We start from the raw sequence: 27,312 nt of genomic DNA, 5'->3' as shown, positions 1-27,312 counted from the left end.
TTTTTCTTTACAAAAAAGGTATTCCTATGACTCTTCATCTACTTTAGAGAGCTCGAAGACTCTAACTCAGCATGAGATAAACTGATGTTCCCCAAACTGTCACTCCCTCTATGGTCACAAGTCACTACGCTTAAAAAGAAACACTAGTGTCTATGCTATTTTTATTTTTCACCAAGTGGAAATGGGGCCACAGAAAAGTCTCCTCAGAACCCAGCATCTGCAAGAACTTCCTATCCTGCAACACTGCCTTTATTACAAGTAAGTAAACCTTTGCACAGAAACCATCACACCTTCTAAAGGAAGATCATTTTGCAGAAAGGAGCTTAACACCTGGGACAGCACACAGAAAAACAGACAAGAGAAAATGGAAGCTTGTATTGCTCAACACTAAAATACAGGCACATTTCTTCTGAGAAAATCCTGCCTTCTAAAACCAAGAAAGACAATCTTAAAAAGGAATATTTGTACAATATACTAATCTAATCTATTATCTTTAAATTACTATTTACATTATGAGCAGGCACAAAATTATAACTTGGTATCTCCCTCCTCTAATACTAAATAATAACTGAAAGGGTATTTGAGGCTTGATAAAATATATCAAGACCAAATTGTTTGGAATATAAAGAGATAAGATGCTGTAGCTCGTTCTCTGAAAATGCTGCGATCCAAAGGAAATGTCCAGATCCATAAACATGACTGTGGTGGTTTGAAAGAAAATGGCCCCCAAAAGGAGTGGCACTATTAGGAGGTGTGGTCTTGTTGGAGAAAGTGTGTCACTGTGCAGGTGGGCTTTAAGGTCTCATATATGCTCAAGCCACACCCAGTGAGACAGTCCTGTTGCCTGAAAGATGTAGATTCTCGGCTCCTTCTCCAGTATATGTCTGCCTCCATGCTACCATGTCTTACCATGATGATAATGGACTGAACCTCTGAACTGTAAGCCACCACAATTAAATGTTTTCCTTTGTAAGAGTTGCTGTGGTCATGGTGTCTCTTCACAGCAACAGAAACCCTGACTAAGACAATGATATTACTACAAGTAATAATTATGTCATTGAGGGTGTAGAGATGATGCTGTCTACTGAAAACACCCTAGAATGTACAAATACTATTCTATCCAAGAAGCACACACAAGCAACAACAGGAGTCACATTAATTTCTTTCTAAAATTAGTATTAAATGATGGTGTCATGTTATCAAAGGAGGGCTAAACTAACTCAAATAAAACAAGTGTTCATTAGCTATTTCAGTCGGTAACATGAACAATCCTCCACTAGGTGAGACTGGTTATCATTCACAGTGTTAGGTGAAGAAATAAACTTCATATCTGAGTTATAGAGCCACAAAAGGATGACGTCAAGTAAAAGGACAAATTTATAAATAGAAAATTAAAAGCCTTGAAGAAAATAAATGACTCAGGACTCTCTCAATCCTTAAATTAGGAGTAATTAGGCATTTGCTGAACCAATTAGTACTCATTGATACATTTTAAACAGCAAACAAAAAGCACTAGTTCAAAATAAGAGACTGCATCACAACGGTCTTTTGTCTCCCAAAGTGCCTTAGAAATGAAGAAGTAAATATTTTCAATAAGAGAAAGCCATAACAGACTCTGAAAATAAGAAATCAGTAGTAAGCCAGAAAGTTTAAACAAATACTGATATTGAAAAACATGAAAGACTGAATATACTGAAAAACTATCACAGCAACCCCAAATATCAGGAAAAACAAAAACACTAGGAAAGAATAAATTCTCCCCAGGAAACCAAGAAGAAAACATTAAATTCAGAGGCCATTTCTTTTTTAAGTGTTGAGGTTTATAGCAAAGAGGGCCCTCCCTATACTCATCTAAATCAGAGCCTATGGTCCAGAGCATGTGACTTCCCCTCTGACTAAGAAAACGAACAAACAACTACATTACACCATGAAGAAGAAATAAAAATGACTTCTCAGAAAGTACAATCTTCCCTTGCAGGGGCCGAAGAAATGGCCAGTAGTTAGGAACACATACTGCTCTGGCAGAGGACCGATGTCATGCTGCTCACACCTGCCCATATCCAGTCCTAGGGAATCCAACACCATTTTTTGCACTCCTCAGGAACCTGCACCCATATGTGGACAAACCCACACACATACACATAATTAAAAATAAAATAAAATGTAAGACATTTCCCTTGTACAAAATTCAGATGAACTGTTTTAAAGAATGGCCATAGCTAACCACCAGCCTGGTGACTTTTAAACTGCGGAAGAACTGCAGAATGTAGAAGAAAGTCAGGAACAAAAATGAGATAGAACAGCTAGACACTAAAGGACAAACTCAGATGTCAGCATCTTCTAATACACACCCTAGAAATAGAGAATTAATAGAGGGAAGAAATAATCAAAGAAAAACATAGCAGTATGAAAGAATAAAAGAGAATCTCCAAGTAAGTTACAGTTCATTAAGAATTCTGGTGAAATAGTAAGATATCAATAATTAAAACAAACTAACTGAAACCCCAAACCAAACAATGGAAACGAAGGGGGTGGGGGAGAGGTGGACAGGAAGTGAGGTTGCATCCCAGCAGAGACATCAACTTCTGTTAAGCAGGGACCACTAGATTTCAAACTGAAAAGAGTCACAATCAATAATTAACAATTAATAATTGTGTGGGCAACACAAATCTTGTTAGCAGAAAAACAGTGAAAACATTCACCATCCATGCACACGGATGAACTCTCATTCCAGCCAGCATTCCTATATAATAAGTTTTAAATATATGACTAAGAGAAATGGGATTCAAGAACAAGACAGTACAAAATAAAAAAAGGGAAGAAAAGAACAGGACAGTGAAACTTGAATAAAGTAGAGTATACCAAACAATAAACAGAAAGCCTGTGAATGAGATAGTTAATGGAATACAATTGCACATCCTATTCTTTTAGTAACACAACTTGGTTCAAAAATGAGTACTTCCTGAATCCTGTAACACTGTATTTATGAGGCAGCTGAGACTCGTCAATGTGAAGAGAAGCTATGCACATACTTCATATTTCAGTTTCTCTGGACTGGTTAGTAAAGAATTATTCTTGAAGATGACGATGATTAAGATATTCTAAACTATTTCCCTACAAACTATAATCACATTTTGTTTTAAAAAGAAAAAAGCTAGATTTATTAAAAAAAAAAATCATCACAAGGAAAAGGGTGGTACATCAATCACTTCCCCCACCTAAGAAAAGTCTTGCAGCATGCCCATTACCAGCCGCCCTGCTGTAGGCCTCTACTGAGCAGTGCAATGGTGAAAATATCCTCAACGCCTTTTTCTCAGTACAGTGCTCCAGAAAGCTGACGGTTTTCTCTTTATGATATACATATATCTACAGAGGATCACCACAACAGAAGCATGATAATTCTTTCTAAATGTGTTTCCAGTTACGAGTGACACACAGGGAAAGACGAAGACAACATGCACTCAATGAGCCCCGTCACAGTTTCCATTAGGACCACTCCTCTCACGTCTCTATCATCCATCACCATTCCCTCTCAACGACCTCCAGAGCTTTTGCTCTGGCTCACTCTTGTCTATACTCTAAGCGGTTGGCAGGACAAATGATAACCTAAAAAAATGCATGTCTTGACCTTTCCCCTGTTCAAAATCTTCTGTACTCAGAAAAGAATGAGAGGTCTGTCACGGTCTATGGGCCCTAAGAGACCGGGCCCGAGCTGGTTTCTCTTCAGACACCACTGGAATTATCCTTGCTGCTGTGCTCACCCCACTTCCTTCAGATGCTCATATGGTCCTGTCCACATCTCTTAAAAGGCTTTGCCTGACCTAGATGAGACGAAGGTCCTTCTCTTCCAGTATTCTTGTTTCTTACACTGGTTTGGATTTCTTAATGATACTTGATAATTTTAGAAATGATATACTTTCATGTTTTAAATTGTTTATCTGCACTAAAATGTAAAATATAAACTCCTAGAGAGAAGTATCCTTGGTCTATGAATACATTTCACTGCCTACAATATCTGCCATGTAGCAGGTACACAGTGAATACCAACTGAACAAATGCTGAATATCTACCTATGAATATGTTAGCCAAATCAAATATAAATGGGAAGCAGAAAACACACATATACTCCGTAATCACAGACATGCATTCTCAGATTCTACAAGAATCTCTTGCAGTTCTTTTGAATACGGGCTGAATTACTTTCACTATGTCTTCCTTTGAAGGGCTGTCATTAACTAAGCCCACAGGCCTGTAACGTCTTTGCTAACAAACCAAGCTGATCGAGTCCAGATCTGCTCCTAGTTTCCAAAAGGCAATGCTTACACTACAGTGATCAAAACTGCAATTCACACTGTAACTTTTAAAAAATGATTTATTTCTTTTTATTCATTAATTTTTTTCTATGCATTGTTGTTGTGTCTATGTGAGGGTGTTGGATCCCCTGGAACTGGAGCCACAAACAGTTGTGAGCTGCCATGTGGGTGCTGGGAACTATACCCAAGTCCTCTGGAAGAGCAGCCAGTGCTCGTAACTGCTGAGCCATATCTCCAGCTCCCAATACACACGCACACACGCGCGCACACACACGCACACATGCACACACACACACACACACTGTAGCTGTTTTATTCTCATTTTCATTCATTCTGCACTTCTCTTAAGTTTATAAAAATAAAAAATATCTAGAATTATGCTGAATGAATGAATAACTGTAGTTGGTTTATTTACTCTTTGAGCCCGCCACTCAGCTCCCAAATAAATACACAGAGGCTTATTCTTACTTAGGAATACCCGGCTGTTGTTTGTTTTTACTCTTTTTGGGGGGCCTGCCACCTAGCTCCCAAATAAATCACACACATAGGCTCATTCTTAATTATAAATGTCTGGCCTTAGCTTGGCTTATTTCTTGCCAGCTTTCCTGAACTTAAATTGCCCTGTCTACCTTTTGCCTCTGGGCTTTTCCCTTTCTCTTACTTCTGTAACCTTACTTTCTTACTCCATTGCTGGTTGTGTAGCTGGGTGGCCGGCCCCTTGCATCCTCCTCCTGCTCTTGCTCCCTCTTCTTTCCTCTCAGATTTCTCCTTCTATTTATTCTCTCTGCCTGCCAGCCCTGTCTATCCTTTCTCCTGCCTTGCCATTGGCTGTTCAGTTCTTAATTAGACCATCAGGTGTTTTAGACAGGCACAGTAACACAGCTTCACAGTGGTAAACAAATGCAAGTACCACACCTTAAAATAATATTCTACAACACCCAGCATTAGTTTGGCTTGTTTCTAGCCAGCATTTAACTTAAATTATCCTGTCTACCTTTTGCCTCTGGGCTTTTACCTTTCTCTGTTCTATATACCTTTTTTTACTTCTTACTCCATGTCTGGCTGTGTGGCTGTGTGGCTGGCCCCTGGCATCCTCCTCTCCTTCTTCTTTTCTCACTCCTTCCTCTCTTCTCATTCTATTTATTCTCCCTGCCTGCCAGCCCTGCCTATCCCTCTCTTGCCTTGCTATTGGCCATTCAGCTCTTTAGTAGATCATCAGGTGTTTCAGGCACACAAAGTAACACAGCTTCACAGAGTTAAACAAATGCAACATAAAAGAATGCAATACATCTTTGCATCATTAAACAAATATTCCACAGCATAAATGAATATAACACATCTTAAAATAATATTCCACAACATATAGTCCTATAAGATTTTGGGTGAAGTTTTGCAAAGTTATGTTTGAGATGGTCAGGTGCAGTGATATAAGGAACTAGTTTCAAATTTCAAGCTGAAATACACTGTGCATAAGCTCTACTAAGGCAGAGGCTTTGTCTGTTTTACTCAATTGTTGTTTTCATTTCCCAGCACAGGGATTGGTAAATGGTGGGCACTCACTAAATGGTTAATGAGTAAATAATAAGCAGTTAAAAGGGAAAAATAAGACAGGTGTGGTAACTCAATACTTGCTATATGGGGCTGGAGGACCAAGAGAGTTCAAAGTCAACATTGGTTAAATAGTGAGATGCTATCTCATAAAACAAAAACCCAAAGAGGCTAGGTATGGTGGTGCATGTCTATATCCACTCGGCAGATGGAGCAGGAAGATCAAAGGGCTCAGGCCAGCCTGGGATACACAAGACCCTGCTGGTGCCAAACATCCAGCACCTACATCCACATAAGACCCAAGAAAGCTTAAAAAAGGTTCTAAACACACAAAACAGGAGCCAAACACAGTATAGAGACACATCTCCTGGCAGCTGCCTGCGGGATGAAGCTATCCACCAACCACCAAGCTTTACTGTCATACACTAAGCTGGACAGTGCCATTACCTGACACAGCAGTTTAAGATTTGTCTCATGCAATCAAAAAAACAATAGAAGTGCTCAGTAAAAACAGATCCAGAAAAAAAAAAATACCTCTAAATGGGTCAGTGTGTTTAAAAATATACATAGGCTTGGGAGAGAGAAAAGGTATATACAGTCATAGATAAAATTTAAAAAAAAGTTTAAAAATAATGTCAAGTCCTTTAAAAAGGAGTGAAAAAAAAGCAATACCACATAAAGATGGGAAACACACAGAGAGTCTGAATCCTGTATGTTATTGTGTTGTCTTTGCATTTTCTGATTGCTAATGAAGGAACGACAGCTGCTAAGACACAATGGATTATAAAAACTGCTCGATTAAATGTCTTGACTTCAAAATGGAAATTAAAAAATGTTACTTTGGGGAAGAGGTTATGCTTTTATTTCCATAGGAAATGAGAGGCTGTGTATTCATTCCAGGTTGATATGGACCAGGTTTGATCAGGGAAGATCCCCTGAAAATCCTGGCTACAGACATAAAGAAATAAACCTAGAAAAACTACAAAACACATAATATATATTTTACCTGCTCAGTCATGAAACAACAACAACAAAAAAATCATTTTTGGCTAACTTGTGTACAAAACACAATCTGTAGATGGAAGTTTTCCTGTGTCCCACCCAGTCCGGCAGCCACACGCTCCCAAGTAAACATACACCCCCGTTTGTGAAGCATATGTTAAACTCATGGTCAGCTTATAATAGAATTATCCCTCAAGGCTGGAGAGATTTGGTTACATCAGTCTTAGAGGCTGGTCCCCAATTACAATGACTGACCTGGTAGAAGGATGAGGCTAAGACCATTAAAAAACGAAGCAAGGTTAGAGGTATGGAAATGTCCCAAGATCAACTTCTTAGAGAGGGCAATTATGCTGATACATAAAGACAATCTTTATATGATAACCACACCCTGGCTTAATGGCACACAGCAGCTTTGAATGCTTGGTACAGAATTGAAGAAGTAGGAAAGAAAACTGAATCATTTACTAAAGTAATACAGGGCCCAAAAGAAACCTTTACTAATTTCGTACCAAGATTGACTTCAGCAGAAAAAGAGAATGATACCAAATTCAGAAGCTAGACAAATAATAATTGAATCTCTGGCTTTTGAAAATGCTAATGCCCAATGCAAAAGGGTAATTAGGCCATTAAAGGCAAGATCAGCATCCTTGGAGGAATTAATCTGAGATACAATCAATATTGATTCTCATCATGATGAGGAGAGGTGATTTACAGAGTTTGAAGAAAAATAATAATGTCAAATGTTTCAATTTTGGTAAAAAAAGTTCACTGAAAAAAGGACTGTAAACAAAGCGTTCCTAGAAACAATGTTTTTTCAAGAAATAATCCTAACAGAATGCCCCTCCCTTCTTGATTATGCAGAAGGTGTGGCAAAGGCAGACACTGGACTAAGGAATGTAGGTCAACAAGGGACAGATAAAGTGATCCCTTGCCTTTGCAAGCTGGAAACACCCTGAGGAGTCTCTCGCAGGCCCCATGTCAACAATCTATGCTTGTATTAATATAGACATGTATGTTTCCTTTAAAAGTTTATGTATTTTCAGAACAAGGAAACCAGGCACTAATTAAAATGGATGGTTCAGATGATCCCATATCTCAGAGAACCTATGTTGCAGTTTCTTCAGAGTTCTGCATCCAGAACAGTTTCAAGGCTGCTGGCTGAGATGATCCAACCTCACAAACTACTCCAGTCAAGACTTAACAATTATCCTGATTTTCTCAAGGTAACCCAAAGATATCAATGCCCACAAACAACAAGAAGTAGTCTAGAGAGCGATGCCCAGATTCCCAAGAGATGGGGTATGGGTGAGTTTTGGTTATTCAATGGATTATGAATGTTTGTCATTATTTAGGGGAGTTGGTTACAAACTGTGATTGGTCATAGTCAGAAAAAAAAAAAAACCTAAACAAAAGAATTAAATTCAAAGATCTCTTTCTAAAGAAAAAAAGGGGGATATGATACAGGAATGATAGGATAAGAGTGTAGATTATTGAATCTACTTTAACCCAAAAAAAACCTATAATCTCAAAATATTTTACATTGGTATAGATTTTGGTTTAGTAATACAAATTTAAAGTTATTTTTGCTATACTGTATGTATGTTTCTACTCTTGTTTGGGGTATTGTACTTCTGCAATTCATTTAAAAATGTATAATTAAGAAATACAGGTTAATAGTCATCTACAATAATCAAACTTGTAGTCATATTAAGTATGTTTTCAAGGTTAAGCAGATATATTTCGATAGATTGATGGTCTTCAAACATTTCAAGGACCTACGGAATACAGCATTTAATATGTTTAATAACCTAAGGTTTTTCATGACAGATACATCTGTTCCTGACAGCACCAATTTACTTCAAAAGCAGATGATGGGCATCAAAGAACCTCCGTATGGAGTTTGCTTTCTTTATGACAAAAGCTAGCCACTTGGGAAAAAAAAATAAAAGAATAAAAACAACAACTGCCCTTGCCTCAACTGCTGACAGTATACTATTCAAACCGGACCATTAGGATGAGAAAGAAAAAAAGCATCTGCCAAACTTTCCTAAGACAAAGTAAGAAAGTCCTTCAAAATTTCCTGCTTATCAAAAATGTCTGTCAGATATACTAGGCCTGTAGGCCAAAGCTGGATGCCCCAACGTTACAGAAGAACTTTTGAGTGACCGTCCAGGCAGCCAGATGTCCCTGTCCTTGGAAACATTACACCCTTCTGGGTCTTTGATGGAGTTAAAGACTAAATAATTAGACTTAAAGTTTTCCTTAGTTATAATAAAAGGTAAATTAGGTATAAAACTTTAGACTAACAAGTAAGACATAATAGAATATTTTCTCTAAATTTGTCAAATACAAATGGACTAGATATGGTAACTGTAATTCTTACTTGATAACTGTTGTATATAATTTTACTATGTTAAAGTTAAAATCTTCCTTTTTAATTAGACAAAAAGGGGGAAGTGCTGTGGAATAATCCTTTTGTTCAATATGAATGTATTACTTTCATTGGTTATTAAGAGCTGACTGGCCAATGCCTAGGCAGGTTTTTTGAAGCAGAGAAAACACTAGGAGGAAGAGAGACACCATGAGACTCAGGGCGAGCAACATGGGAAGAATGCACATGAGATAAACAAGCCTCAAGGCAGCACATAGATTTATAGAGACGGGTTAATTTAAGTTATAAGAGCTAGCTAAAAACAAGCCTAAGCTGTTGACTGAGTATTTATAATTAATATTAAGTCTCAGTATGGTTATTTGGGGCATGGATGGTGGGAAAGAAAAGTCTGCCTATACCCTGCTTCAAAACAAGAAAACAGTAAGTTACCTAGCAATCGTCAAAACCAGAAATAGAAGTTTATGCATAAAAATCATATGACTAAGAAACTTAAACTAAATCCATAGACTAGACAGACTCATAAATGATGTGAGGAGGTGAACTTCTACTTCTTCCTGACTTGTAGGTGGGAAGCCTAAGACATGCTCTGAGTTGCTTTCAAGTACAACAAACAACCATTAAAAGTGCTTTCAAATTACAGCCCCATTTAACTTACAGGTGATGAAATCTTCTTTGCTGTTTCTGTGATTACTTGTTCTAAAGGTTTCCAGATTTGAAATGCATAGCGACCTAAACAGTAAATAGAACAAATACTAATATATTTCTCATAATCAATGTCAATCATTACTTTTAAGGTGCTTATCATTTATCATTTATTGATATAAATGCTATTTCAAATTTTATTAAAAAGATCTACTATTTTTCAAACTTCTAATTTACTAAATAGACTGATTTTAATATTATCATAGCCAACACATATGTACCAAGTTTTAGTTCATTTGCAATGTGTATATGTATATTGTACACTTATACAATGTTACAGAATACAGTAACACCTTAATACTCTTTCCACAATAAACTGACTAAAACAAGACACTGTTTATAATAGTCACTTATGATACTATGTGAGTAATTATATTGCCATTTACAATGATAACCACACTGAAATACATAGAAAACAAGCACCTCAGACACATAATACAGGACTGCATTTAGTAGAGGAACCCGCAGAGCAAGAAAGCAACCACATGTGAAGCTCTTAAAGATTTCATTATCTGTTTTTCTTACTTCCAGTCTTTATTTTCTCTAAAATCTTATTTTATTTATTTATTTATTTTTTGGTTGTTTAAAGGTTTACTCTCATTTAGAAATTGCCAGATTCCAGTGATTTCTCATCAATAAAACTTCACATCACTCCTATCTCCAAGGTACCTCAAAAGAGTTTGGAAATTATTTTCAAGTTGATATTTTACCAACTACAATTACTATTGGAATTCAAAATATTAAAACAATGATTTGAATTTACATTTTCACAATTTCAAGTAAAAGTACTTGTTGTTCAAGCCTGACAATCTGACTTCCATCCTGGGAACCTCTGTAGTGGAAAGAGAACTGACTCCCTAAAGTTCTCATCTGCCATCTACTTGTCCCGTGCAGGCCTTTGTGTGTGTGTGTGTGTGTGTGTGTGTGTGTGTGTGTGTGTGTGTGTGTTTAAGACTTACTTTATTATTTATTTAGGTGTATGCATGTGTATTTGTGGGCAGGTGTCCGCAAAAGCCAAAGAAAGAGTTGACTCATCTGGAGGTGGCGTTAGAGGCAGCTGTGAAGTGCCTGATGTGGGTGCTAGGAACTGAACTCTGGTCCTCTGGAAGAACATCAAGTGCTCTGAACTGCTGAGCCATCTCTCCAGCAGGCTCTCTTTATTTATCGTGTACCACAGTGGGCACAACACAGTCAGAGGATAACTAGGATGTTGGGCCTCAGTTTTGACCAGGTTTGAGATAGTCTCCTATTGTTAACTGCAGTACACGCCAAGCTAGCTGGTCCAGGACTTTCCAGGGTTCCTCTTGTCCCAGCCTTCCACTGTGCACGGGGATTACATGAGCTACTGTGTCACACCTCTGCATGTGTTTGGGCTGTCTGAACTTGGATCTTCAGGCTTCCATAGCAAGTGCTTTAGCCACTGAGCCATCTTATCAGCCTATGTTACAAATTTCTTATCGTTGGACACTATAACTAAAACTGGAAAGAGCATGGCAGGAACATCAACCATTATGCAGCCAGCTGTCTTAGCTCACTGACCAATAATTTTCTTTACTATAAGAAATTTCTTATCTATATTTTGCTTGACTGATCACTGCTAAGTAACTGTTATCGGTGGGCAAGTGGGCCTGCCTTATGTCTAAAAACCAGAACAACGTACCTGCAAAGGCAACAGCTGCAACACCAAGTCCTACAGCTATCAGCCTCCTTCCCTGCAGAGGAAAAACATCATTTATAGTTGTGCACACCAGTCTATGAAAGTAAATCACCTTAATGACAATGATAATTACATCAAATACATTTTCTGAGATTATATAGGCTGCTTGCTTTCTATATGCTGCTTGCTTTATTGGCTAATTTTCTTTCTTTTCTTTTTTCCTTTGGTTTTTCGAGACAGGGTTTCTCTATGTGTAGTCCCAGCTGTCCTGGAACTTGCTCTGTAGACTGGCCTTGAACTCAGAGATCCTCCTGCTGAAGGAGGCAGGGACTGGTGAGGAGCAAACAGGCCAGCCAGCAGGCACAGGACAAACGAATAAGGAGTCAAGTTAGAGAGGTCAAGTGTCATGCACATGTTCCAACCTTTTGACATTGTGACATGATAGTGTTAGCAAAGTTCACACTCAAGCACCATGCAATCAAGTTACAAAACAACAAACAACAAAACAAAACCCCCAAACCTTACAATTGAAGTAAGTTTATAATTTTGTGTTGGGCCAGGCTGCACGTAGCCCACAGGCTGGACACCCCATGGAGGGCCTCACAGGGACCATCAGGACTTCAGCTTTGCTGTGAGTAACAGAGACACCACTGTTTCCAACAGAGGCCTGACAGTCTCAGAGAATTCTAAGGATCTCTAGTTGTCATGCTGAAAAAACAACAACAAAAGCTAACAGGGTCAAAAACAGAGGCACAGAAATGAATTAGAAGTATTTTAAAATAATCCAAGAAAAAATAATGGGTGATTAGTGATGAAAATGGTAAACTTCTAGATTTCTGTATTTTGAAGGTAAAAAGATTTTCTGGTACTGTATGTGGTCTATCTATGAGAGAAAAATCTAGAATGTCAAAGTTGTTGTCTTGAACAACTACAAAAATGAAATGCCTTTCGCTGAGGGGTCAGATTAAGAGCTTTCCAGTAGGAAATCTGATGAGCTCTCTTTGGGCTTACTTGCAAAAACCAGGATGAATAAATAAGACACATTGTACAGGAATTCATTAACACTTGGTTGAGAGGGAGGGAAAAGAAGAATTGAACAGGATTAAGCAAAACCACTCTTTGTTATCTGGCAGGGACGCAACTCTCAAGGGTTAATCGCAAGCAAATCACATTTGCTGAACTCAGTGTTTTATACTGTCTTATTATTTGGTTCAGTTTCCACAAAGAAAGCCCTCTGAATTTCAACAACATCAAGTAAACGGGAAAACGTGGAGAGGATTCACAAAGGCTGCCGACACAGCAGCAAGATTTGGGGAGAGTCGGAAGTTACAGGAGTGCTCCCCAGGAAGTTACAGGAGTGCTCCTCAGGAAGGAAGGAAAGAGGGGCCTGTGCTGAGTGCAGCTCAGGGGCAGGAAGCAGGGTAGCCTGTGTTACTATGGTAGCCCTGGGTTCCATCCCTACCATCCCAAAACAAAAAGAGGGGAGAGTGTTTATATTGACACACACAAAACGTCGGACCGTAAAATGACATTTGGAAGAGAACTTTTACAACCATCTCACCTGAAAGTTTCAAGCTGCATCAATTTCAAGTCTGAACTGGCTAATCCACATTAACCTACTCAGCCTTTGGCAATGCGGTTTCACTTCCACAGTGCGCGCATGCGCCCCCCTCCCCTCCATCTCGAGGAGAGGAAAAGCTAGGGCCCAGTTCTATCATCTGCTTTTAAGCCACTTAATTTCTTTTAAATCAAAGGCAAGTTTTGAATTCTACAATAATACTAATGAATAAGTGGGGGGGGGGGGGAGCGCAAAACAATGTAACAAAAATCAAAAGTCAAACACAGGAAACAACCCTTAGGCTCATCCCAAGTGAGTTGTATTCCACTCCTCAGTATAATGAATGAAATTTCTCCAAACTCAAAGCTCTTCTACATAATGATTTCTTGGGAATAATCTTTTAAATACTACTTTGGCTTTATTCAAAATAATGTTGTGAGTCTTGCCTGCACTTTCTCCTAGTAACATAAAAAGCTCTTTGCTCACATTAAACTATAATGTGGATAAATGTATGTAGTGGAAAATCTTGCTCTAGTAACAAACCAGTCCTGGAAGCCTTAGAAAGACACAAGCTGTGGTAGGTTTGCCAACCACGTCGTAAATCTGCTTCAGGTTCCTCCTTAACCCAAATACACAGGGACAGGCAGTCCATGGGTTGACCTGGCTAGACTCTAACACTTGGAACTGTCGTGGAGGTGTTCTGTAGATTCGGTCAATACTTCTTGTCAGTTAAGGACTAATCTATGAAGGCCTCAACCAGTCAACTGAAAGGCATTCAAAACAAAGTTGAAGGTTTGCCTGAGGAAAAATCAGGTCTGAGGTGGCGAGGCAGGGCTGGAGGCAGCTCCAGGCTGTAGGTACAGCTCAGCAGTAAGGAGCTGGCCTACTACTGAGTTTTCACCAAGGTCTTGGGTTCAACCCCTGGCAGAAGAACATAAAAACAAAGAACAAACAAAAACTGAACTCCTATCTTAAAGTTTTCTGCCTGGGTCCTGTCCTATAAATTTTAGACTTGCAAGTCACAAAATACACGCCAATTTCTTAAAATAAATACATATACTACTTTGTTCTGTTTCTCCAAAGAACCTAATACAGACTTCTGGTGTTTAAGCCCTGAGCCTCACACATGCTCGGTAGTGTTCTACACCAAGCTATGTCCTCTTTCAGGCTTACTTTTGATACATCTATTGGGCACAATTAAATCCATCTTTAAATATTTAATCTTGCTATCAGTTACATACTGGGCACAAGGCTAGGCCTGGAGATACAGATAAATAAAAAGGTCTCTTAAATGTTATAAATTCCCTCAAAACAAAAGATATGTCTACCAAAACACAATAGTTTTCTTTTACTCTTCTTCCCTATAAATGTGTCTAATTCCCTGTAGCGCTTCCTAGATCTTTGAGCCAAGAATGTTTCTTAGGACAATCAAGGAAAGGTACGACTAATTGCTAACGGGTCTCAAGTCTACGGACCTAACACTCCCAATTCTTAGATTATGTCACAGATCACAGAATACATAAAAATTGTTCTGGGTCATTTCCAAGAACACATGGTTGTAATCCTTTTTGTTATCTCCTGCTATTATATCAGGGTGTCATGGTATATAATGCAAGCGCAATCATTAAGTATATAAAATAATATTTTTCTAAGATTTTTAAAGCTTTCAACTTCTTTAACTTATTGCCAGGAAGCAGTAAATCTGAGGAACTTTAAAAAAAGATTTCTAGAGGCTGGAGAGATGGCTCAGAGGTTAAGAGCACCGACTGCTCTTCCAGAGGTCCTGAGTTCAATTCCCAGCACCCACATGGTGGCTCACAACCATCTGTAATGAGATCTGGCGCCCTCGTCTGTATACATAATAAACAAGCAAATCTTTAAAAAAAAAAAAAAAAAAAAAAAAAAAGATTTCTAACCATCTCCCTTGTGATATGTGCAGAGGCCCACAACACTGTGTGTGTGTGTGGGGGGGGGGGTCTTCCTCTCTTCCTCTAAATTTGCAGGTGTTTAACAAGAGAGCTGAGCATCCACCGTCACACTGAGCAGGATAAAATGACAAGGAAAACAAAGGGACATAGAAGAAAAAGATCCCCAAGATCCCTCTCCCACGATGAAATTGGTTTATGTCTCTCCCTGACATAAACCTAAAGGATTCTGACCAGCTAACAAAACCACCGTTTTTTTCCTGAGCTCTACTGAGATCCCAGGAACAGTAGGCCTTATTAACATCTTAAGGCAAAGGACCAAAGTACACCATAAACAGCAGAGACCTGGGTTGGAAATAGACCTTTCTATGGCCCATCCTGGAGTAATAGCCTAAGATAATGATCACATAAACCACAAACAAATGGCGGCCTGGAAAACCCCAATCCTTGCCTTTCTGTTGCTATATAACCCTGAGACTGCTGTACATATTCTGAAGACAAATTACAGACCTGTGGCTCCTAGTGAGACCACTGGAGAAGGCTCCTCTTCCGCTTTCATTACTCCTGGTCTGTCTTTACAGGGTGGGTGACTGAGTCTGGTCACTTGGGACTCTCTGGAGCCAAGGACTTTGTCTATCTCTGGTATTAGTAGCAGGATAAATAAGCATCCAAACATTAAAGACGTCAATACCATTCCCCAATTCTCCCCTATTCATAGAGCTCCAGCTTCCTAACTCCTCCTCGCCGTTAACTCTGTTATATCACAGACCACATTGTAAAACCTGTATTCATCACACCAGGAGGCTCCGGAGAATAAGAAACAGGCTTTGTTCACTCTCTTATTCTCAGTATACAGTACGAGCTCAATAAGAGTAATTACCTACATGGAGACACAGATGAGGGACAGGTGGTTAGGCATCTGAGTGCTTTGCTTCTAAGTCAGTGCCCTTCTCAGAAAAGTAGAAACAAAAATGAAGGATAGTGGGGTCAAGGTTGGGACAGGGAGAGAATGAAGATTATGTTGTTAAACCTAAATTCTGATTTGGATTTTATTCTCACCTTGCTGTCATCTTATGTCATTATAATTTGAAGAAAGAGGCCCTTTTCACCCAACCAATTCCTTTTGTCATTTTATTATTACATTGACTTCTATTATTATTATTATATTATTATTGCTTTTTGTCCAGTGTCTTCCTGAACTAATAGATCTGAACTATTTATGATCCAAGTTCCAAATTCTTTTGCTCCTGCTGTGGTTTAAATCTGAAACGTTCCTGACAGGCCTGTGTTCTGTATATTGGTCCCTTAGCTTGTGGCACTAATTTAAAAGGGAGATTGGGGGAACTTTGGAAGTGAGGCCTGGCTGAAGGAAAAGGTCACTGGGAGTGGGTCCATGGTGTATACTATCCATGCCCACATCCTGTCTTGATCTCTCCTTCCCTGTGGCCCAACAAGTGAAACATCTCTCCATCCACGTGTTCCTGCCACCAGTCCAGTCCCACAGGACCAAGTGACCAGGGCTGACCCTTGAGAAATCATCAGCCAACAGGAACTCTTCCCCCCAAGTTGTTTCGATCATAATTCTATTACTAACGCAAACACTAATACAGCCAGGCATGATGACCCACAACCTTTAATCCAATCACTCTCAAGGACAAGGCGGCCAGATCTCTGAGGTTGAGACCAGCCTGTCTACATGAGTCCCAGGCCAGCCAAGCACTACATACACAGTGAGACAAACAAAACAGAAACAGAAACAAACAAAAAAGGTTACTAATACACCAACCTTCAAATCAGCCTTCTCCTGCCGCCTCCCCCACAACACTCCATCTCCATAACACTCAACTATAAACTTCTCACAATAATAAGTTTATCTGTTGTCTTTTGGGGGAAGTTATTCATTTCTATTTATTTCTAAAGGTATAAGAAATATATGCAGAATTTTTGGTACAGAAAGGTCATTTTATAAAAAAAAAAGTTTGTTTCATTTTCAATGGCCTTCATAGGCTGTGTGTCACAGAATCTAGAGCTGTAAGAAAAAGCAAACCTAGCCAAAAGCCACATTCCAAGAAAGCCACTGAGACCAGAAAAGTCGCATGCCTTGCGAACTGCAGCTGTGTCTGCACTAGAATTAGAGCTCAGCTAGTATAATTGCAGATCTGCATCCGTACCCCAGTGTTCCTTAAAAGGAAAAGTATACCCAATGGATGATAATCACTACTTGCCAAGGTGAACTCACAATCAAACACCCCTATCTGACTCTAATGCCCATTTACAAAACCCTTATAAAATGTCTTAAACAACTCATCACTGGGTCATTTTTACAGACAACCTAGAGTATGGTATCTTCTACTTAGCTAAACTACAACTAGAGACTAGCACTTGTCTGTGATGTCCCAAACACTTTATTCTCTATAATGCTATCTTCCTTCTCCCTTTACCCAAAGTGCATTGCAATACCCTATAGTAAAGACGGCATCGACACTTTGATGTACTTAGAAGTAGCAGTACTAGTCCTTTGAAATGTTTTAGCTGGCACCATGTGGCAATGTGTCATAGTACTAGCACAGAAACTCTTAGTAATGAAAGACATACATTTCATTTTTTCCCCCAAGACAGGGTCTCTCTGTGGTTCCCTGGCTGTCCTGGAACTGACTGGCTTTGAACTTAGAGATTTGCCTGTCTCTGTCTCCGAGTGCTGGGATCAAAGGTGTGCACCACCATGCCCAGCGAAAGACGTACATTTTAACCAACAGCTCAAGTCTGAAAAGCCAGGAAAGCAGCCCAATGAATAATCTCTTGATGCAGGAGATTGCAAAGTGAACTCCATGTCTTGAGGGTAATTTCATCATAAGAATCAAACACTTTAAATATCTTACCTATGGCATTTTACAGCTTTTCTTGTTTCTTCTTACTTAATTTGAATTTATCTCCTTTCCAGAAACTACTCTACTCCCTTCCCAGCACCTACTTTACTGTAAGGCAACAATCTCAGACAGACCGTATTCACAGCTCACAATTTTCATTATATATTATCCATCCCTTCCTCTGAGCTAAGGGGAACTCAAACCAATCTGCTTTGAAGCTTAGGAATTTATAAAAATATCTAGCTTCATCTTCAGACCCTGAAAATTATCACAAAAGCCAAGGCCACAAATCATTTCTTGGAACTGAACTTCATCCATTTCCTTTATCTAAATGATGGAATGGCAGTGTTCTATAGCAAAAAGGACTGGGTTCCTACCCCAGGCCTACCACTTACTATCAGAGTAACCTTGAGAGACTTAATTAACCTCTTCAAGTCTCAACTTTCTTACGTGTAAAATAAAGAAAAATAGCATGAATGTTTTAGCTGGCACAGGGTAACTTTACAAGGAGAAAACACTATCACAGTGCCTGGTGCAGAGCAGACATTCATTAAATGTTCATTTGCTTCCTCCTTAACTATTTAGGCATAATGAATAAGAACAGGAATATCAGGGCTTCAGAGATAGTTTAGTGGTTGAGACTGTTTATTGCTCTGCCTGAGGATCCAAGTTCAATTCCCAGCACCGATGTTTGGAGGCTTTAACTCCAGTTCCAGGGAATCTGACCTCCCCATGCACTCAGACAAAACAGTCACATACAAAAATAAACAATCAATCAATCATACACACACACACACACACACACACACACACACACACACACACACACACCCCTCACTAGTATTCTAATATTATTATAGGGGCAGGAAAAAAAAGGAAAATTTTTTTATGTTATAAAAGAACTTAATTGAGAAGATTGTGCAAAAGTGTTTTTAGGTTAGGGCAAACAAAATCAGAGAAAAGAACTTATAGTAGCTAAGAGTGAACTTACACTAAAAGTACCTAAAGTAACCATCTATACAAATCTCATAGTCAAAAATGCTTACCATATTGAGAAAATATAATCAATAACCTCATTGTTTGAAATAGTTTCTATTGAGACTTAAAAACGAGAGTAATTCTAAATCACACAATATTCTGACTAAACTGCAGAAGATTACAAGCTTATCTAACTGAAAGGAATTCACCAATTAAGTGACTTTCTTCCCCTTTCTCAAAGTCTGGCTCACTCACTTTTCTACAGACTTTTGATTTCCAACACTAGAAACAATGGGTCTGAACTCAGGGAAAGCCTCTCACTAACTTGTTCTTGAGGAAACAATGACTCTACAATGTGCAAGGATGGCTTGGCTCTGGGGGCAGTGTCAAAGAGCATCAGACAGGCTCACTACTGCTGAGGAGTCCCTAGGCTTGGAGACTGAGCAAGTCTCCTAAGGGCAAAATTCCCACCTGATTTGACTCTGGATTTACCATAGCATTTAGAATAGGCATCTTACATTAATAATAAATATGCATTTAGAGAATGGGAAAAAAATGACAGCATTAACACATCTGTCCTTAACTGGGCAACTGAACTGGATCCAACTTTATAAATACCCGCCATAATAAGAGGGGTTATAACAAGGTTGCAGAGTCTAAAACACTTAGTACCTGCTTATGAACTAGGCTTGCTGTTCTCTGACCTTGGAGGTAGTTTATACACAGGTTTATAAATCCTGGTTTATACACATTCTGCATACACAAACCCAGTTTCTATCATTTACACACCTGATGTTTCCCAACCAATATATTAAACAAGAATAATCAAACTTAAAATTTGGGGGGGGCTCTATTTGGTGGGAGTGATGGGCACACCACTGCACACATGTGGAAGTCAGTGGTCAACTTATGGAAGTTGGTTCCCTCCCTCCATTGTGTGAGATGGAAAATTACTCAAATGTTCAACTACCATGAATTAAAAAAAAAAAGTAGAAAACTAGGAAAACAGCCCACTCCACCCCAGCTGCTGCTGCTAATTTTTTTTTTTAATCACATCAAAATTGTTTAAAATTTCCCTGTGGCATTTTATTCTTCCAAACAGTATAAGCAGTAAATAACTATCATCTAGATAAGTATAAATTGCCTGAAAGCATTTTAAAATGCTAAAACATCTGTCTTGAGGCTGCATCACTGGAATTCAAGATAGACAATAATTGTGCCAGAGGGATACAAGAACAGGGAAAAACAAGTTCTTCTCAAGGAGTGATAGTTGGGACAGAAAAAGGAAGCACACACTAAATAATTATTTAATTGGCATTTACCATATAAACACGCCAGGCCTTTTACTAAGCTCTGGAGAAAGAATAGTGAACAAGACAGATATGTACTCATGTTTCTTATCCTCCTTTACAGCCAATAGCAAAAATATGTACCAATATGATATGGGAATCAAATACCCACATATTATTAGCTATGTAGTAAAAAACTAACTTTTTAGTGAACAACTACATGAATACCATCTTCCAATTACAACACTAGGGAAAACATACATTTTAGGTGCTTACAAAAACATGGATATAAATCATTTTGATAATGTAGTAGTTACTTTTCCTGCTGCTACAACTAAATACCCGAGGAAAGCAAGTTAAGCATGCACATGATATGGCGGCACACGCCTGCAATCCCAACTCTGGAGTTGGAGCAGGAGGTTCAGAAGTTCAAAGTCATCCTCTACACCTAGAGAATTCAACGGAAGCCTGGGCCATATGAGACTTCCTAAAAATAAGAAGGGGGGCTGATTCAAGAAATAAACTGAATGGAGGAAGGATTCGTGGCTCATGGTTTGGTGCACAGGCATCTCCAGTCAGGAAGTAGAAAGATAAAAGCTGGTTCTCAGGAGACTGTCTGTCTCCTGGGCTGAAGCTGTCCACACTCAGGGTAGGTTCTCCTTTCTCAATTAGCACTCTCTAGAAACAACCTCACAGACACAGCCCCAGGCAGGTGTGTTTCCTAGGTGATGTAATCTAGGTAAGCTGACAGTGGGGACTGACCATTAGAGATATAATAATAAACTATAATAAAAGCTTGTACAACCTTCTAAGCAAATAAATAGGAGACAATTTTCTTCTGCTGCAGAAGAGGAAAGGGGGTCAGGGAAGGCTCTAAGGCCCTTAAACTGGGTCTTCAAAAAGGATGTTAATCAGAAGAGAAAGCTTTAAAAATGTCATAGAAGTAGGAAATTCCATTTAGAAAATGGAAACCCAATTTAACTACGGCATGCAGGGAATGTGTAGTCCAAAGGATGGACAATGTGGCTGGTGAAGCCACCAAACATTAATACATGAACAGTCCCGTATTCCACCCTGACAAAAGTTGAGAGTTGCGTAGCTTTGTGGTTTGACAACAGGAGTGGCCTCATTACTGATCTGTGCTGTACTAAATAACTGGTGGCAGTGTGATGTCTAGGAAGTGTGCGCCATCAAGGCAAAGAGACCAGTGGTTAAAGTGTATTACAACAGGTAATCCTCTGCTACAGAGGAGAAATGATAAAGACTATGAGAACAACAATAAAGAGTCAAAAACAGATCAGAGATCAACCTAGGTAATTCAAGGTCAGAATTAAAGGAAAGGGAGAGTTGATGGCTTTATGAAAGACACGGGAAATATCAGGAGAATCAGCATGCTTGGGACATTTCTGATTCTACTACTACTACATATCAAGTACTAACATAGATGCTGGACAGTCATACCAAACTATAAATACAACTTGTGTCATGGGAAAGCAAGGACAGAATCAAGGTTAAGATATTACAATAATCAAGGTTAAAATCACAAAATATGATCCACGTGATTGCCAAGAGAAGTTTCCAAGTATGTCTTAGGAGATGTTAATGGATGTTAAAGATAGGAGTGTTACACTATTTGGGAGCAACAAATGCTGACTAATACATAATTAGAATAAGGTTTTAGCTAATATATTGACAGGTTTTAGCCTTTAAGTGGTGGCTAATTGTCTTACATGTTTTACTATCCTAATAGTATATTATGCTTTCTGGAAAAGTAATAGAACTCAAAGGCTACCAGTTCAAACTTGGTTTTATCTAAACTCTTTTAAATATTGGTAATAGTCTATTCCCAACTTAAGTTTCTTTTCTCCTTTTCCATAAGTAATTTTGCTAGAACCACCTTTGACAATGGCATCTATCAAACAATTGTAGATTATATAAATACTTATATAAAATAAGTATTTTGACTGCTTTATTCAGCCTCTCATACAGGTTAATGAACATTTCATCTTAATCCATTAAGGTAAGCGTCATAACCGGGCGGTGGTGGCGCACGCCTTTAATCCAAGCACTGGGGAGGCAGAGCCAAGAGGATCTCTGTGAGTTCCAAACCAGCCTGGTCTACAGAGTGAGTTCCAGGACAGACTCCAAAAGCTACACAGAGAAACCTTGTCTAGAAAAACCAAAATAATAATAATAATAATAATAATAATAATAATAATAATAAAAAATAAAGATAAGCTCCATGAAGAAAAAGTTATTTGATAAGAACAGACACGGAGATATAGTCTATAAATATCAAAATAGATCTCAGTAAATGAAAAGGTTTTCCTTAACTTATAAATAAACATCAGTGTCTACTATTTTCTTTTTCTGTTTTTTTTGTTGTTTTTTTTTCAAGACAGGGCTTCTCTGTGTAGCCTTGGCTGTCCTGGAACTCACTCTGTAGACCAGGCTGGCCTTGAACTCACAGAGATCCCTCAGGCCTCTACTTTCCACCTTCTGGGATTAAAGGCATGAGCCACCACCACCCAGCTCAATGTCTACAATTGTCAGGCCATTTTTTTCCTTTCCTAACACGTATCCCTTTGTCAGCTTCCCATTTATTTTCAGTTACCTAGAGTTATTATCAGTAATCTTGTCTACCTCATTGGTTTGATTTGGATCAAGGACTCTCAACAAAATCAAGAATGGTTCCTCCGGGACCTTCTAAAAATTTTGTGAGGCCCTTTGAGGTCCCACAGTAATTTGCATAAGAGGACAGGTGGACAGTGGACTACTGATTTCATGTAAGACCAGCCAACAGAGCAATAAAGAACCAACCCTGGCCCTTAAGGCTTTACAAGATACCAGTGACATGAAGTAGGGGGATAGCCAGTTTATGCTCCTCTTTTTTTATACCGCGTCTACTGTTTCAGTACCGACTGATTTTTCCGTAAGTGAAGCTACCCTGTAAACTGAGGCGGTATTTTCAAAAAATTACCTCAAAGCGTTCACCTTTCTGGAAAAAAAAAAAATTAAAAATAACATTAAATTTAAAAAATAAATGAAATTAAAAATAAAAATAAATTGGAATGCTATTTGATAAGCCAGACAGTGACACGAAGGGTGAGGCAGGAGGCTCCTTAAGTCGAGGCCAGTCTGGGATACACAGTGAGTCCCGGTTTAAAAAAACGAGATCCTGATGGCTGGCGGCTGTAGCCGTCACACATACAACTACTTCGGACTGCTGCAACAGGGGAGCAATATGCTCGCTCTGTAATATTGCAGCCTCCAACGTAATAACGTGAAGGCATTCACAAGTTCAAAAAGCGACATGTGACTAAGGAAACAGTTACTCCACCTTTATGTTTCAGTTAGACTATTATATTGACTAAAAAAAAAAAAAAGACTTTAATGACTCTCATATCAGGATATCACAGGAAACTTTTAAAAGTTCTTGGTATAAAAAAAAACAAAACAAAAAAACACGGCACTGGTGTGGACTGGTGGAGAATCACCCACACCTGAGCATGCCTGAGGCTGGCTGCTAAAAAGACCTCCTAACTTAGGTCCTGAATGCTCTACACTCCTACAGATGGAAACCGGCAGGGTGAGGCCGACAAGAGTTCGAGCCCCGGGAAGGAAAGAACCTATTTCTTCCTTTCAGCCTGAATAAATCGCGTGCACTTTCTGAGTGGCCCCAGGTTGGATAACTCCAGATTTGGGGGGGGGGGGGGAGGGGGGACGCTAGAGAAGCACCTCTCCTTCCCCCCTTCGCGGGGTACCAACTGCCCTCACGCCTTCTTCACGCCGGGGTTCTTAACTCCTTTCCCCAAGGAGGTGGCCCTGGCCCCTCCAGGTCCCCTCCAGGCCGCCCCGGGGCTTCCGGGGGACTCTTCGGTGGCCGTGCACGGGCCAGTTCTGCGGCCCCGTGTCCCTCGGCGGAGGCAGCCTGTGCCGGGGTGGGACTTGGAGAGCTTGGGGTCCATGGGTGCGGGGACCCGGGAGAGGAGCGCGGGACGGCGGCCGCCCGCAGACTCACCGCTGCGTGGTCGATGTCGGCGTCCGGCCTCTGGGTGGAGGGAGGCAGGTACTCGGCGTAGCGCAGCCCCTCTCTGGAGGCCACGCCGCCACCGGTAGCCATAGCAGTGCGCGTGGCTCCCAAGGACGCGCTGCGTTGCTACGAGTCTACGAGACGACCGTAGGGACAAACTAGTGCGGGCGGGTTAGCTTCGCGCTCTGGGTAAACTGGTCGTATGGGTGGAGATGCTGTAGAGAATCTGGTTCTCATTTTATCTGTCCGGCCAAAGCCCTAACTTGTTTACTTTTATTTGTTTGTTTATTTTGCAGGATCTCCTGGGGCTAGACGTGTTGTGTTACCTTCCACCACACCCACCACGCCTGGGGCTGAGGTGGGACTTGTTAGGTCTGTCTTGAGTTCCTCTGAAACCAGCCTGGGAGAGACTCCTGGGTTCCGCAGTGATGCTTGGGAGTAGAGACATGCTTGGGGCTTCCTAACTTGACCTTCCCAGAAAGAAATAACGATGATTTTACATGTAAGTGAAATTACTGGGGAGAAACTGGTGACCAAGTAGCTATTTTTGAGTTAATTTGAATAATATATAAAGACTTACTTTATTAATTTTTAGGTCAAGCTCTTTGAAACAAATATTAGACAATAACTGAAGCTAGTATGTTTTCTAACTCCTGGACCGACTTGGCTGTTGTTTTGCCCTTTATACACTTTGCAAACCAGCTTACAAGAAGTTTTTTTTTTCTATTCTTGAATTAAAAGTTTTAAGAACCTATTAATTTATCCATGTAGTTAATATTATGTGCATGCTTAGGGCCTGAAGGAATTTACAATCCAGAAGAAAAGATTACACTAACACCGTGCTAGTAAAACATACCAGAGCATGAGCATGCTGGATTAGCTGCAAAAGGAAGCAAAGCAACAGCGTTAGTGTTTACAGAAAGGAACAGCAGCAATCCTGAACATTTCCTTGGAGGCTCAGCCATTGAGACAGTTCAGTAAAAAACATGTTTGTTTTTTTGTTTTGTTTTGTTTTAGTTTGAAGAAGAAAAGGGCCAGAAATTCCACTTGGAAATAAACACAAAGAACTGAAAAGGGTGGTGTGTAACATTGGGTTAAAAGTATTTCAAGACTCTTTAGAAACATGATTTTTATCTAAATTATTTTTTATTAAGCCAATCCCCAATTATTTGTGAGCAAAACAAATGAGTGGGACTGGAGCCTACGTATCATTCATTCATCATCCATTTGTTCAATTTATTCAATAAATACTTATTGAGCATGTGTCAAGTTTTAGACACAGTATCAGGGCATTGTGCCTTTAGCATCAGTTAAACAAATAAGGTCTCCAAGTCTTTGGAGTTTAGAGTCTAAGGAAGGCTAATGGTGTATCCTAGCAGCTGGACCCTAACAGTCATAGGCTGCTAGCCTGGAGCAAACAAGCAATTAGAGCAAGACCCATGCGAGCCAGCTCTTTTTAGAATGCTGCACCTGCTCAAGAGCTGGAGGGGAAGCTTCCAAAGCAGAAGCCAGGAGAGAAGGGGGCTGGGGTGGAGAATGAGGCAGGGAGAATGGGGCAGAGGAGACAGCTATGAGGAGGAAGATGGTCGGCAGGTTTTGAGAGATTATTGGCTGCTTCTAGACTTTCCCGAACTCCCTGCCACTACTGCCTTGGTTATCTCCTTCTACAGAAGTGGCCAGTGTTCCAGAGAAATCTCATCCCCAGTGACCACTCAGCCCTCAGCCTTTGGTTCTTCAGCAGGCTCAACCTTACCAGCAAATAACGATAAAAACAAAAGCAGTGAAATCCTTTCCTCTCCCTCAAGGATCTCTTCTTGCTTTAGCTAAACTCACTTCTCTGGCTTCCTTGAGAATGATGATAAATGTTGTTTTGTGAAATAAAAAAGAGAGGTGTATTAAATTTCTATTGGTTTTCTTTTAATTACTTATACCATTTCAAAGCTATGTTATGTTCAATGGACCTTGTAAAACAAAGGCAGAGAGTGATATATATTTTGGAAACATTTCAGAGACGTAATTGATTTTCTCAGTTTACCCATCAACCATTATCTTGGTCGGGTCGGCAAAAAGGCTCTACTATAGGCCAAAGTGTAGTGGGAGAAGATTGTCTAAAGAAGAAGAGAGAAAAACTCGAACCACAGGTGACTGTGAAGGGCCAGAATTAGACAAGATTCATTACAGGACGGGGCAAACACAGAGGCATGGAGTATATGAAAACATTATATATGAACAGCACCACAAGCTCGGTTTTTCGAAAGCTTAAATCATAAAGAAGACAATACAGATGGATGAGGTGGGCAAAATGCCAGCTATCAAACAGATTTACACAATAAGCAAAGGTATTTAGGGTTATCTTATACATCAGAGAACATGAATCCAGGTGTAACTTGATGTGTTAGCATTTTGTCACCCACACAAAGTGCTTGAGGACAGCAACTTAAAATGGGGGGGGGGGGGGCGTCCACTGTGGCTCACCATCTCCAAGGTTTCAGTCCTTGGTCCCTTAGCTCTGCTGGACCTGTACTGTGAGGAGGTAGAGCAACAAGTCAGGAAGCATATGGAAGGTCAGAGCGGTTCACCTCACGGTAGCCAGGAAACGGGGGGGGGGGGGGGGGGGGGGGGGCGGCGACAGACGGAGACAGACACAGAGAGAAAGAGAGAGGGGACACATCTAGAGATAAGATCCATCCTTCAATGGCTCACCCTCAGTGACCTATTTCCTCCAAATAGGACCCACCTTCGAACAGGAAGTCACCACTGAATTAACCCATTGATGAATTAAGAGCTTTCATGATCCAAACAACTGGTAAAGTTCTGTCAGCTGGCGACCAACCCCTTAACGAATAACACTGACAGGAATGTCATAGCCAAACCATAATGCATGATGATGTGCAGCCATATTCCCTTGTGTATTGAAGCCACACCACTTATATGGAAAAAAATGTGTAATAATACATGAAAGAAGTTAACTAGCTGGACTGGATTTAATTTAAAAATGATTACCCCTCATATTGCTTGGATACTTGCTAAAATATTTATCTCCTGGCA

At 39.8% G+C, this 27,312-nt stretch overlaps 1 protein-coding gene and 1 long non-coding RNA gene across 2 annotated transcripts in view; one reads left to right on the top strand and one right to left on the bottom strand.

Moving 5' to 3' along the window:
* The window catches only part of Dnajc15 (DnaJ heat shock protein family (Hsp40) member C15), a 53,973-nt gene extending 29,568 nt beyond the window's left edge, over positions 1-24,405 (bottom strand). Inside the window, exons 1-3 of the mRNA XM_059273300.1 lie at positions 24,253-24,405; positions 11,618-11,669; positions 9,911-9,984 (exon numbers count right to left, since the gene is read on the bottom strand). Coding sequence (XP_059129283.1) covers positions 9,911-9,984; positions 11,618-11,669; positions 24,253-24,354 — 228 coding nt within the window. The 5' untranslated portion in view covers positions 24,355-24,405. The remainder of the gene's footprint in view (positions 1-9,910; positions 9,985-11,617; positions 11,670-24,252) is intronic.
* On the top strand, positions 24,126-26,164 carry LOC131919211 (uncharacterized). The gene is made up of 3 exons (XR_009381193.1): positions 24,126-24,453; positions 24,561-24,622; positions 25,935-26,164. It is a non-coding gene; the product is annotated as an uncharacterized LOC131919211 (long non-coding RNA).
* The last annotated feature ends 1,148 nt before the right edge of the window (positions 26,165-27,312 follow it).

Source organism: Peromyscus eremicus, chromosome 9, assembly GCF_949786415.1.
Source record: "Peromyscus eremicus chromosome 9, PerEre_H2_v1, whole genome shotgun sequence".
Taxonomy (NCBI): Eukaryota; Metazoa; Chordata; class Mammalia; order Rodentia; family Cricetidae; genus Peromyscus; species Peromyscus eremicus.
The sequence above is the reverse complement of the archived record's forward strand: the minus strand, read 5'-3'. Positions and strand labels throughout refer to the sequence as shown.